The 11,999-nt window shown below is 40.5% G+C and overlaps 1 protein-coding gene across 2 annotated transcripts; it reads left to right on the top strand.

Moving 5' to 3' along the window:
• Positions 1-1,251: 1,251 nt before the first annotated feature.
• LOC109156504 (adenine phosphoribosyltransferase 5-like) lies at positions 1,252-3,636 on the top strand. 2 transcript variants are annotated; one of them, XM_019304358.1, is made up of 7 exons: positions 1,252-1,445; positions 1,565-1,675; positions 2,370-2,462; positions 2,610-2,759; positions 2,911-2,969; positions 3,103-3,188; positions 3,290-3,636. In XM_019304358.1, exons 1-6 carry the CDS (start codon positions 1,355-1,357, stop codon positions 3,169-3,171), a joined length of 573 nt encoding a protein of 190 aa, XP_019159903.1. In that variant the 5' UTR covers positions 1,252-1,354; the 3' UTR covers positions 3,172-3,188; positions 3,290-3,636. The 2 variants fall into 2 exon arrangements, with proteins under 2 accessions (XP_019159903.1, XP_019159904.1); XM_019304359.1 differs by having other exon boundaries at positions 3,103-3,192.
• Positions 3,637-11,999: the final 8,363 nt, after the last annotated feature.

Raw genomic sequence — 11,999 nt, 5'->3', positions numbered from 1 at the left:
ACGCTGTTTTTGTCTGGTCGTGTACGGAAAATCCTAAAAACGTTTTTAGTCAAGGCTTGTACAGACAAATAGAATTAAAATTTCAATAAATTTTTTTTCTAAAAAGTATATATATTTTATAATGTAAATACTGTGCTAACAATTTATGTAAGAGTAAATATCAAATTTGGTCTCATGAGTATTAGTAAAATGACAATTTTAGTCCATATATTTAATTCATATCAATTTCATTCAAGACTATTATTTTAGTGCCAAAATTTATCACACCGGTCACCTCTTTGTTTAAGACATGTCGAAATATGAAATTATTAAGGGTATTTTCGTCATTTTCAAATTAAGATCCCAATTTGAACATGAATAAAGGGATTTAAGTCCTAAGATCTATCTCAATTCGCAGTTCTCCTTCTCAAATTAAGATAGGATGAGGAGGAGAACTGCGAATTGAGATTGATTTTAGGTTTTAAATCCCTTTATTTATACTCAAATTGAAAGTTGAAAAGGACAAAAATGTCTTTAAAATTTTTAAATTTTAGCATGTCTTAAATGGAGGGGTGATTAAGGGTGTGCAAACTTTGGATAATTTTCGATTCAATTAATGGTTAAAGATTTTTTCAAAGTTCGGTTGACGGTTAATTCGGTTCGAAAGTGAATGGTTAACCGATCTTTTTAATATATATATATATATATATATATATATATATATATATATATATATATAATGTATTAAATATTTATATGTAATATGTTTACATGTTGTTACGATATTGTTTTTGTATATTTTGTTATGAATTTATTATGATATGTATTATTTTAATTGAATTTATTATTTTATGTGTTATTTTTAGGATTTTAAATTTAAACTTAAAAAAGTTCGGTTAATCGGTTAACTGACTGATTAATCGAAAATTTTTTTGGTTCGGTTAATTCGGTAATACAAAATTCGGTTCGGTTAACGGATAAATGTTTAAAAACTTCTTTTAAATCGGTTTGGTTAACCAAATGGTTAACCGATTGAACACCCATAGGGGTGATCGACGTGATGAATTTTAGTGCTAAAATAATAGTCGTGGATAGAAATTGGTACTAGAACAATAATGGTGGATAAAAATTGATAGGAATTAAATATATGAATCAAAATTATCATTTTACTAATACTCTTTGAGACCAAAATTAGTATTTGCTCAGCTATGTAAATATAAAAAAGAAAAGTTTATAGGTGTATAAATAGCTGGTGAGCAGATCGGTTTTGTCTCAACACACACTCTCTCTCACTCTCTCACTCTCTCACTATCCCTGCAAAGCTGCAACTCATCTTCCTTCCTTCCATATATAGTGTTGGGTCTAGAGAGAGAAAATGTTCGCCGGAGAGAATGGTTTGCAAGGAGACCCGAGACTGAAGGGCATTTCTGATGCTATCAGAGTTGTTCCTCATTTCCCAAAACGAGGTAATTAATCTCGTTATGATGATATACACAAACATGAAGTGATTTTCTGCGTATGTATGTATATGTGTCTGTTTTACAGAAATAGTTATGGTTTTTTTTTTTTTTTTGTTGGGAACTAGGAATAATGTTCCAGGACATAACGACACTATTGTTGGATCATAAGGCCTTTAAGGATACTATTGACATCTTTGTTGATCGATACAGGCACATGAACATCTCTGTTGTTGCCGGTATTCTCTCTCTCTCTCTCTCTCTCTGTGTGTATGTATATGTGTTTTTTTTTTTTTTTTTTTTTTTTTTTTTTTTTTTTTTACTATGGAGAAAATGGATTTTTTTCTGTTAGCTGAGTACTGTGGTTAGTGTTAAGAACAAGAAATCTCGACTTCTGTTAGTGACTGTGGGGGTTTGGAGGACAGTTTATGGAAGCAGGTTTTTTTTATGGTGTTATGAAATTTAAATAATTAATTAAAAAAAAAAAGAAGAAATAAACGTACAGTTTATTCGTACAATTATAAAATATATATATTTTAAATCTTATAATTTGGATTAAAAAAATGAGATTTTTAATTTGACTTTTGGTGTCCTCACTGTCCTGTAACATCGGTAATTCTAAACTTTGAGGTTTTAATGTATTGGTTTTTTTTTTTTTTTTTTTTTTTTTTTTTAATGTTTCTGGGCTCTTTTAGTTGCTTTAGTTTTAGTATAGTATGATGGTTTCGGGTTGTGGAGATATCCTTGTGTGCATCGGCATTTGATTATGTCTATTGAACCATTGAGTCACTGTAATTTACATTCTCTCAAGGGCCAGAGTATGTGGATCCTTGAGGTTGGGATTGAACCTTTTGGGGAAGAAAAAATATAATTGTAGTATGATTAATGCATCTAATAATAATTAATAATTAATAATTAATAATATAATAATAGGTGTTGAAGCTCGAGGATTCATGTTTGGTCCTTCAATTGCTCTGGCAATTGGTGCAAAATTTGTTCCTCTTCGAAAGCCTAAAAAGTTGCCAGGTACCCTTCCAGTTTTATAAGTAATGTATAAAAATAGGGAGATGATTTGATTGAGTAGAAGCTAAGGTAGTGAAGTTAATTTTTTATTGGTGAATTTGGAAATTGGAAATTGGAAATAGTATAATATAATATAATGGGCGCATGCAGGAGAAGTTATATCAGAGGCATATGTGCTTGAATACGGTAACGACTGCTTAGAGATGCATACTGGTGGTGTTGAGCGAGGAGAACGAGCATTGATCATCGACGATTTAGTGGCTACAGGAGGGACCCTGTCTGCAGCTATAAGGCTTTTGGGTGCAGTGTCATCCTCATTTTTACATTATTATATATTTATATTCAATTCTGCTCCCTCACCTCTCATCTTCCTTTTACTTTCCAATCCATTCATACATACATACTAATAAACATGCATTTTTGCTTGCTGTTCTTATTCAATATTGATTAGAACGCGTTGGAGCTGAGGTAATTGAATGTGCATGCGTCGTTGGCTTGCCTGAGGTTAAGGTATATATATATATATTAATCCTAGCTCAGTAGCTCAGCTCCCATCATCTAATTAATTAATTAATCTAGTTTCTTGTTCCTTAAAACTTAGCTTACTGAGTTACTGGGATATGATTAATGCATTGCTCTGCAGAAAGCACGATTGCTGAATGGGAAACCTCTGTATATCCTCGTCGAGCCTAGCAAATGCCAAATGTTGTGATCCATCCATCTATCAAGGCCGGTATTCTACGTGTATCCATCTATCATGTTTAGTTCCATGATTCGATCTGCTGTCAAAATCTCAGTTTTTGCTGTCTATGTTCTTGTTGCTGTTACAGACCGATCGATCATGGGAATTGCGATAGCCTCGTTTACTTCAACTTGGATCATCTCAAACTCTACCTCGTGTGGTGTTTTCCATGGAAGTGTAAGAGGCTTTTGAGAGGAACATTAAAAATGAGGAAGATGGGATAAAGAAAAGGGTAGGTATTTGATATTGATCTGAGTGAGTGTTTTGATGTGTCACTTGCTGGGACAATTGATTTCAATTCGCAAATAGGAATATTGTCTCTTTGTAATAACATGTACGGACCAACATCCATCTCATCATCATCTTCATTATTCTCACCAAATCCAACTGCCGTATTAATAAAATTAAATATTTGACTAAGTGTATTTTGGTCCATTATGTGCAATCAAATTCGCTGTTGTAACCACAAATCATGTCTCTTTAGTCATCATCACATGTTATGCTCATTGTCATGTCATCAAGATTCAACCTAACATCGTCCTAAGTTCACTTCTCAATAACACCAACTTAGTAGCCTTCTTCGTTTGAATTAATTAGCTATGAACAATTTAAGCTAGTTTATTTTATTATAATCATTTGTCAGCTAGGGTTACAGTGTGGAGTTTACTCAATGCACAACTTTGAACAGTTTTTTTTTATATAAACCACAATGTGGTCCGGGTCTTTCTTTGTCCGTTTAACGGTCCAGGTCCACCCGGTTCGCTACGAAAAGCACAGAAACTAGCCCAGAGGAAATCGTCATTTTGGAGTTTACTCAATGCACAACTTTGGACAGTGACTAAGTTTTTCTCATCATCTAAAAAAATTGAGTTAATATCATCTGAGGTCCTCCGAGTATAGTGATTTTGCCACATTTAGTCCTAAACTTTCAAATTAACCATCTGTCGTCCTTCGATTTTCAAATATAACCATTTGTGGTCCAAGTTAACCACTCATAGTCCTTCAACTATTAAACTTTAACCAACCATGGTCCTTTCAAGAGGACCATAACTGGTTAAATTTCAAAACTTGAAGGGCCATGGGTGGTTAACTTGGATCACAGATGGTTAAATTTGAAAGTCGAAGGACCACATATGGTCAATTTGAAAGTTTAGGACTAAACGTGGCAAAAACCATTATACTCGGAGAACCTTAGATGTTATTAATACAAAAAAAATTCGTCTTATATTGTATTTGGATAACCGTTATACCATGGATCATGGTTCAGATTATAAAGTACAATTGACATATAAATTATTGTTTTAGTATATATATATATATATATATATATATATATATATATATATATATATATATATATATATATATATATATATATATAACCATCCTACAAACCATCTATAACCATATGAAAGCTGGACAATTCCTGGGCGTCATGCCCTACACAGAGGGTGGGAACGATGCTCCTAAAGCCATAACGGGTCAGTTCCACCCTCAAGCGTCAGGTCGGTCCCCCGCGGTACAGAGCTCTGCATTTTTATCCGAGGGAACCTATGCGACCATCCACAGGAGCAATGAAACTAGCCATCAACCCAAACCACCCTCATGCGTTGGACAGATCCCCTCCGGTACAGAGCTCTGCATTTTTATCCGAGGGGACTGTGAATAGTCCGCCACATGAGCACTGGTGCTCACCTCCACCCACCCTTGGAACCCAGGCCACCCCCGTACGTACAGATCTCTGCATTTTATCGCAGAGGGCTTCAACGGCCCAAAGTCCCAAGCGATGGCTCCCTAACCACTGGTGCCAACATATATACCACCCTTAAGCGTCAGGCCAGCTCCCTCGGTACAGCGTACTGTATTTTAACCCAGGGAACCTGTATAGCCATCCACAGAAGCAATAGCATATATGCTAAGCACCAGAAGCCCACCTCACACCCACCCAACCCCTCATAGAAACAGCCAGCCATAATTCACCAAGCATCATATCAAACACATATAAACAAGCAAGATTAAAGGAGCACTCCCACCTCAGAGTGTACGCTATGAATGAAACACAAGAATAAAATCCTGCATGACACACAGCTACAAACAGAAGCAGAACAGGCAAAGAGAACACAAAGCAGAAAGAGAAACCCCCAATACAAGAAGCCCCTTACGCCCCATGCTAACAAAGCCAGGAAAAAATAAAAAAATAAACCAAAGCTAAAGTAAAGAGAACGTAAGCAAACCCCGCCCTCAAGGCGGATAAGCAAAGTCGATGAAAACGTAGGGCACGTCATCATGGATAAGGAGAGCGCGCACCCTAGGCGGTAAAGCAGCAAGTGTAGTGAAGGTAGTCTCCCCAGGTTTATCGAGGACCCAATCTGCATGAGCCTGAGTCGGAAGATTCGCCCGGGAAGAGCATAACATGAAAGTGATAGAGCCACAGGAACAGATGAAACGCAGTCTGGAGGCCACGTCATCTATGTACCAAGGCGTGGTGACTGTAGCATCAAAGAAGGCCTCCAAGTCACGGACAGAGGTCTCCACCACTAGAACCCGATGACCTCCGTCCAGGCACCAAGTCAGACAAGAGAAGAGAACTCGGAAAAGACCCCGGATAGACTCCCTCGGTCTAGACCAGGCGACCCCATAGCAAAGCCAGCCACCCTGGTTGCGGACCAAGGCAGCCGCCCCCCCTTTCTGAAGCCGAAAGAGCAAGATTAATCTTGAGAGAACCAGAAGAAGGGGGGGGGGGGGGGGGGGGACCACCGAACAGCGCGGATCACTCGGCGAGGCACATGTGCCTCCAGATAGGACACGATCATCTGCCAATTAGGCAGGAGGATATGCTGGCCTGGCCACCGCCTGATCAGGCACTCAACCATGCCCCGAGCTACCCCAAACATAACTCGCGCAACAGTTGGGGTATCCCGACCGTGTAAGCACCCATTGCGTTGTTTCCAAAGCTCCCAAAGAACCAGATATGGCAACCTGCAAAGAACAAAAGAGCGAAGAAGATTATGCGTACCACTTCGCCCCCAGCTAGCGATCAAAGTCCGTAGACTCCTATGTCGTGACTGGAGGCCAAGGGACGCAAACACATGATGCCATACAGCGCGTGCTGTATCTCCTGAGTAAAAAATATGTGCAATGGAGTCTAAAGCAAGAGCTAGACAACACCAACACCTCGAAACAACCACGTGGCCGAAACGAGATAGGACGTCGTCAGTAGGCAGGCGACCCCGGAACACCCTCCAAGCCAAGAAGGACACATTGAAAGGAAGGTGTTTATGCCAATACTTAGCAAGGAAGGGATCCGGGTCAACAAGCCTAGCAGGTCGCAGAAAAGACTTCGCCGTAGCGAAAGATAACATACCATCAGATGCCAGGTGCCAAATAGGAATATCTCGCGGACCCTGCCCTAGACGGGACAAGTCCACCTGTAACCCAGCCAAAGCCAAGTCCGCATGATCAAATAAGTCAAGGGCGCCATCAGTAACGTAGTCCAGAAGTAGCGCACGGGAGTAAGAGACCCCGGGAAAGGATAAAGTCAGCCAAGCGGACCAAGACCCGACCAGTTGTCCCACCAGAAATTAACCTGGCCTTGGAACAACCGCCAGCCTATAGCACGCTCAACCTCATCACGAACAGCCAACATCCGCTTCCAGGTACGAGAGTCAGAAGTCTGGACAAGCTTTGCAACCGGGTGAACCCGACTACAATACTTGGCCCGCATAAAATCTGTCCAAAGCGTATACTCAGTGCGAAAAGACCACCACAACTTCGCACTAGCAGCACGCACCATCAAATCCAGGTCCAGGAAACCAACCCTGCCCTCCTTTTTGGGGAGAGCGAGATTCTTCCACGAACTCCAATGATACCGGGACCCACCAGACTGCCTCTAGAAGAAACTAGCAAAACAACGCTCAAGGTCCCGGATCACCTGCTTGGGCCGGGCACAGGCGGCGAAAAGATGTAAAGGTATCGCCTAAAGCACAGATGTAATCAGAGTGGCCTTCATGCCTTTTGACAGGACTCGCCGTTCCCAACCCAAACACTTGGCCTTCACCTTATCAACTGTTGGGCTAAAGTAGATGCACTTCTTCCGTCCCACGTACACAGGGCAACCAAGATATGTAAAGGGAAAATAACGGTGGATGCAACGAGTCGCCCTACGTACTCGTTGTAGCACTCTATCAGGAGTACGAGGATGCATGTAAAAAGCACTCTTCTGTAAAATGACCAACTGTCCTGAGATAGACTCAAACTCCTTGATGGCCGAAATAACAGTTTAATGGCACCCTGTCTGGCTGTACTGAATATAATGATATTATCTGCATATACCAAGTGGTGGATGTGTGGGGTGCCAGGTGGATGAGTGAAACGGGGGACTGCAGGATCCTCATAAACACGGGCCATGTAAACTGAAAGAACCTCAGCCGCAATGATGAACAAACTAGGCGACAAAGGATCGCCCTGCCGCAGTCCCCGGAACGAAGTAAAGAAGCCCTCTTTAATGCCATTAACAATCACCGAGTACCAAACATTGGACACTGCCCTGAAAACCAAGTCAATCCAGACCTCTGAAAAACCGAGGCGGCGCATCACTGAGGTCAAGAAAATCCAAGAAACTCGATCGTATGCTTTAGCCATGTCTAACTTAAGCACAACGTCACGCTTCTGAACCTGTAGTCCGTGGCACATCTCTGAAGCAAGTAGGATGTTATCAGTAATCGATCTCTCGGCCGCAAAACCACTCTGGTGCGGTGACAAAAGGCGGGGAAGAACCGTACCCAATCTAACCACCATCAGCTTGGTGACTATTTTGCTGCTGAAATTACACAAGCTGATCGGTCTATAATCTGCACAAGTCTCAGGATTCGGCTTCTTCGAAAGCATGACGATGGATGTGTGCCTGATAGCCCTGGTGAACTCTTTGCCCAAAAAATAACTCTATACAATCAGCACCACGTCAGCGCGAACAATATCCCAGCAAGCCTTATAAAAGGCTCCCGAGAAACCATCTAGACTGGCGGCGCTAACTGAACTCATCTGAAACAGAACGACCTTGATCTCCTCTTCCTCTGGTACCACAGTCAGCAAATCATTGTCGGCCTCAGTGACCAACTGCGGAACACAATCGAGTAAAGAAGTATCAAAGCCCCCAATCTCGGCAATAAACATGTGCTCAAAGAAAGATACTGCCTGTGTGGCAATACCCTCCCTATCCTCAATCCACTGGCCTGTATCATCTCTAACTCGGTGAATGAAGAGTTTCCGCCTGCGCTCTTTTACAAGAGAGTGAAAGTAGTGAGAGTTCCTCTCACCCTCTTGTACCTCAGTGATGTGCGCCTTCTGTTGCCAAAACTCTTCTTCTATCATGACTTGCTTTTGTAAAAGAGCAACCCCTTCCTTATATTCCAATAAAACGTGATCATCATCAGGGTGTTGCTGAAGGGCCCTTTCAAGGGCTTGTACTCGGTCCTCATATTCTTTCAGGCAGGCGAAAATGTTTCCAAAGACCTCATTGCTCCAAACACTGAGGGCCTTAGCAAGTCTGTTCAGTTTAGTGGCCAGGACAAACATAGGAGGTCCAGAAACCAGGGCTAACCAGCTATCACGCACCACCCGCTGAAAATCGTCATGCTTTACCCACACATTCAGAAAAACGAAATGCTTCGGAACCACCTGTGCACTCAATAAATCACAAGATATCAACAGGGAACTGTGGTCAGACGTGGCTTTTGACAAATGCCGAACAGATGTCTTGAAAATCGAGTCCTACACCGAGGTATAGAGACACCGATCCAAGCGCATCCAGATGGCTGCCTCCTTACGCCTCCCGTTCCACCAGGTGAAACAGGAGCCATAAAAAGGCGCGTCAATCAAGTCACACGTACTAACACAGTCCCGAAAAGGCGTGGTCCGCCGATGAGGGTACGGAAAACCACCCTTTTTCTCATCCACACTAAGTAAACAGTTAAAATCCCCCGCTACAGACCAAGGAACGCCTCCGGGTAGCCTTGTTGAAATAGAGCGCAACTCATCTCATAAAGGCACCCGATGGCGTTCTTTGGTCTTAGCATAAACAAAAGAAATCCAAAAGGGGGACGGAACAGTAGAGAGGGCGCAAGCCACCGAGATACACTGATCAGACTAGCCCTCAATACTTACCGAAAGATCATTATTCCAAAAAAGCCAGATTTTATTATTACAATAAGATAAAGAATGATCAAAACTAAAACGAAGCTGAAAATACCCAAGCCGATCAGGAGAACTAAAAGGCTCGTTACAATTGCAAGGTGATGAGAAGATGAAGTTATTGAGTGAGAGGGTGGAGCAATTAAGTGCCCACAGCAAGATGCTAGAAAAACAACTTGCCAACCAAGCTTCTACTTCTAGCACGAGAGTCACAGGAATGTTGCCCGCTAGCACCAAAAATCCAAGGGAGCATGTAAATGCAATTGTTACAAGGAGTGACATGGTACTTAAAGAGCTACCTCTTCCAATCAAAGCATCAATTCCTAAAAAGACAGCTGAGGAGAAGATTGAAGAGATACTTGATGGTGTAGAAATTGAGCCAACTGTTGTGCAGAATAAGCCACAAGTTCAAAAGGAGGTAGAGAAGCCCGTGAGAAGGTATGTACCACCATTGCCTTTTCCTCAAAAATTTGAAACAGCAAAAGAAAGTAGGTGGAAAAAGTTTTTGGAGATTGTTAAGAGTTTGAAAAGTTTCAGTTCCCTTACTTGATTTGCTTTCACAAGTTCCCTTTTATGGAAATTTTTGAGGGAGATTCTAGCTAAGAAAAAGAAATATGGGGAACGAGAGATGGTTGCTGTGGCACAAGAGTATCGGGCATTGACGCCAGGTATTGGGAGGAGTATACCTAAGCATAGAGATCCGGGGAAGTTCACAATTCCTTGTGTTATTGGAGGCCGACCTTTAAAGGGATCCCTTTGTGATTTAGGAGCTAGTGTGAGTGTTATGCCTCTTACTCTTTGTCAAAAGTTGGGGTTGGGAGAACCAAAACCAATCCAATTCACTTTGCAAATGGCGGATCAATCCATCACAAAGCCTATTGGAATTCTTGAAGATGTCCCAGTTCGTGTGGATAAGTATTTTGTGCCTTGTGACTTTATTGTGATAGCTGCCCCAATGAATCCAGACATCCCACTCATTTTGGGGAGACCTTTCTTAGTCACTACCCGGAGCAATAATTGATGCAAGGGAAGGCTCCATGATCTTTGACTTTGGGGATAAAAAGGTGGAATTTAATGTTCTTGATGAGTCAAAGGTCATTGATTGCAAGTCAATTTTGCACATTGACCCTACTTTCAAGGTGACACATGATGAGTATATGCATTTGAAGAGTTCATGGGGTGATGAGATCAAACTCGTGGATCAACCGGGATGAGCACTCCATAACCAGGTTAGGTCGAGCTAGCGACGTTAAACTTAGCGCTTCATGGGAGGCATCCCATGTTATCTTTTATTGCTTTCATATTTATTGCTTTCTAGTTTAGTTTTATTGCTTTCTAGTTTCGTTTTATTTTAGTTTTATTGATTTTTAGTTCGTCCTATTTTTGCTTTTTCTTTGCTCTTGTTCTCCTCTCTTTTGTTTTGCATCAGAGACGATGCAAATTTTTAAGTGTGGGGGAGGAGCCATTAATTTGGGGATAATTTTAAAATTTTTGCTTTTGCTTGGATGACTCATATGCTATTTTTGAATAAGTTACTTGTCTTAGCATGCAATTGCAATTACTCTCTCTTGTTGGTTAGTGGTTTGTTTTAGTGGTGCTTGTTGCATCTCAATTTGTGATTGATGATTTGAGGTGTAATACATAATTGATCTATTCCCTTTCCAATAGCTTTGTTAACCACTTAATAATTGGATTAATTCTTGATCTTGTGTGTTATGCATTGCTAGTGAAGGCTTATGTGAGATTCCGGTCATGGGTGTTTTGCTAGAACTTGCCTCATTACTCCCTAAGTGATGTCTAAGTTTTGCATGTTTTGAAGTGATTTAGGTCATTTTTGTTTAGCCATAGCCTTTAAACCTGTCCCTATATATTTTTATCCTTTATGTCCCCATTGTGCCTTTTGTTTGTTCAAATAACTGCTAAGCACTTTTCCCCTCATTGTGATTGTTTTTCTTTGATTTACCCCCGTTATTATAACCCTTAGCCCTTGGCCAAATATTTCACTTCCATCCTTTGAGAGAATGAAACTTTTATCTTTTTTATTTATGTAAGAAGAGTTTTATGGAGTTGTGACAAAAAACAGCTAATATTACAAATGTTCAAGTGTGGGGGTCATGAATGATTGAATTAAAATTATCTTGCTGAATCCAAAAGAAGTCCAAAGAAAAGAAATCCAAAGAAAAGAAGAGAAAAGAAAAGAAAAGAATGAAAGAAAGAAAGATTGGAAATTTTGAGTTTGGACCCCCACTTTCCAAAGAGTTGTTGAGTTCTTAAAAGAAATTTGCTCATTGAAATTGTGATTTATCTCATCTCTTCTAAATTTTGAAAGTATTGATAATAGTGACATTATCTCTTTTTGTTAATTTTTCCATACAACTTCTTTGTTAGCCATCACTCGTAGCCCCATTACAAGCTAAATAAAGTCCTAGTTGATCTTAGCATGCATTCTTAGATTTGATCTAGGGGAGTAAGAATGGCAAGCCTATGAGATCTCATTCATAAGCCGTGTTTTGCATAATCTCAACTGAGTATTTGTGCACACTTGATCTTCACACACTGTAAATTCTTGGTGCTTGGTTATTGGCTTGAGAATGGGTCTTATGTGCCAA

The sequence above is a fragment of the Ipomoea nil genome, unplaced genomic scaffold, assembly GCF_001879475.1.
Source record: "Ipomoea nil cultivar Tokyo-kokei standard unplaced genomic scaffold, Asagao_1.1 scaffold2735, whole genome shotgun sequence".
NCBI lineage: Eukaryota > Viridiplantae > Streptophyta > Magnoliopsida > Solanales > Convolvulaceae > Ipomoea > Ipomoea nil.
The sequence above is the reverse complement of the archived record's forward strand: the minus strand, read 5'-3'. Positions and strand labels throughout refer to the sequence as shown.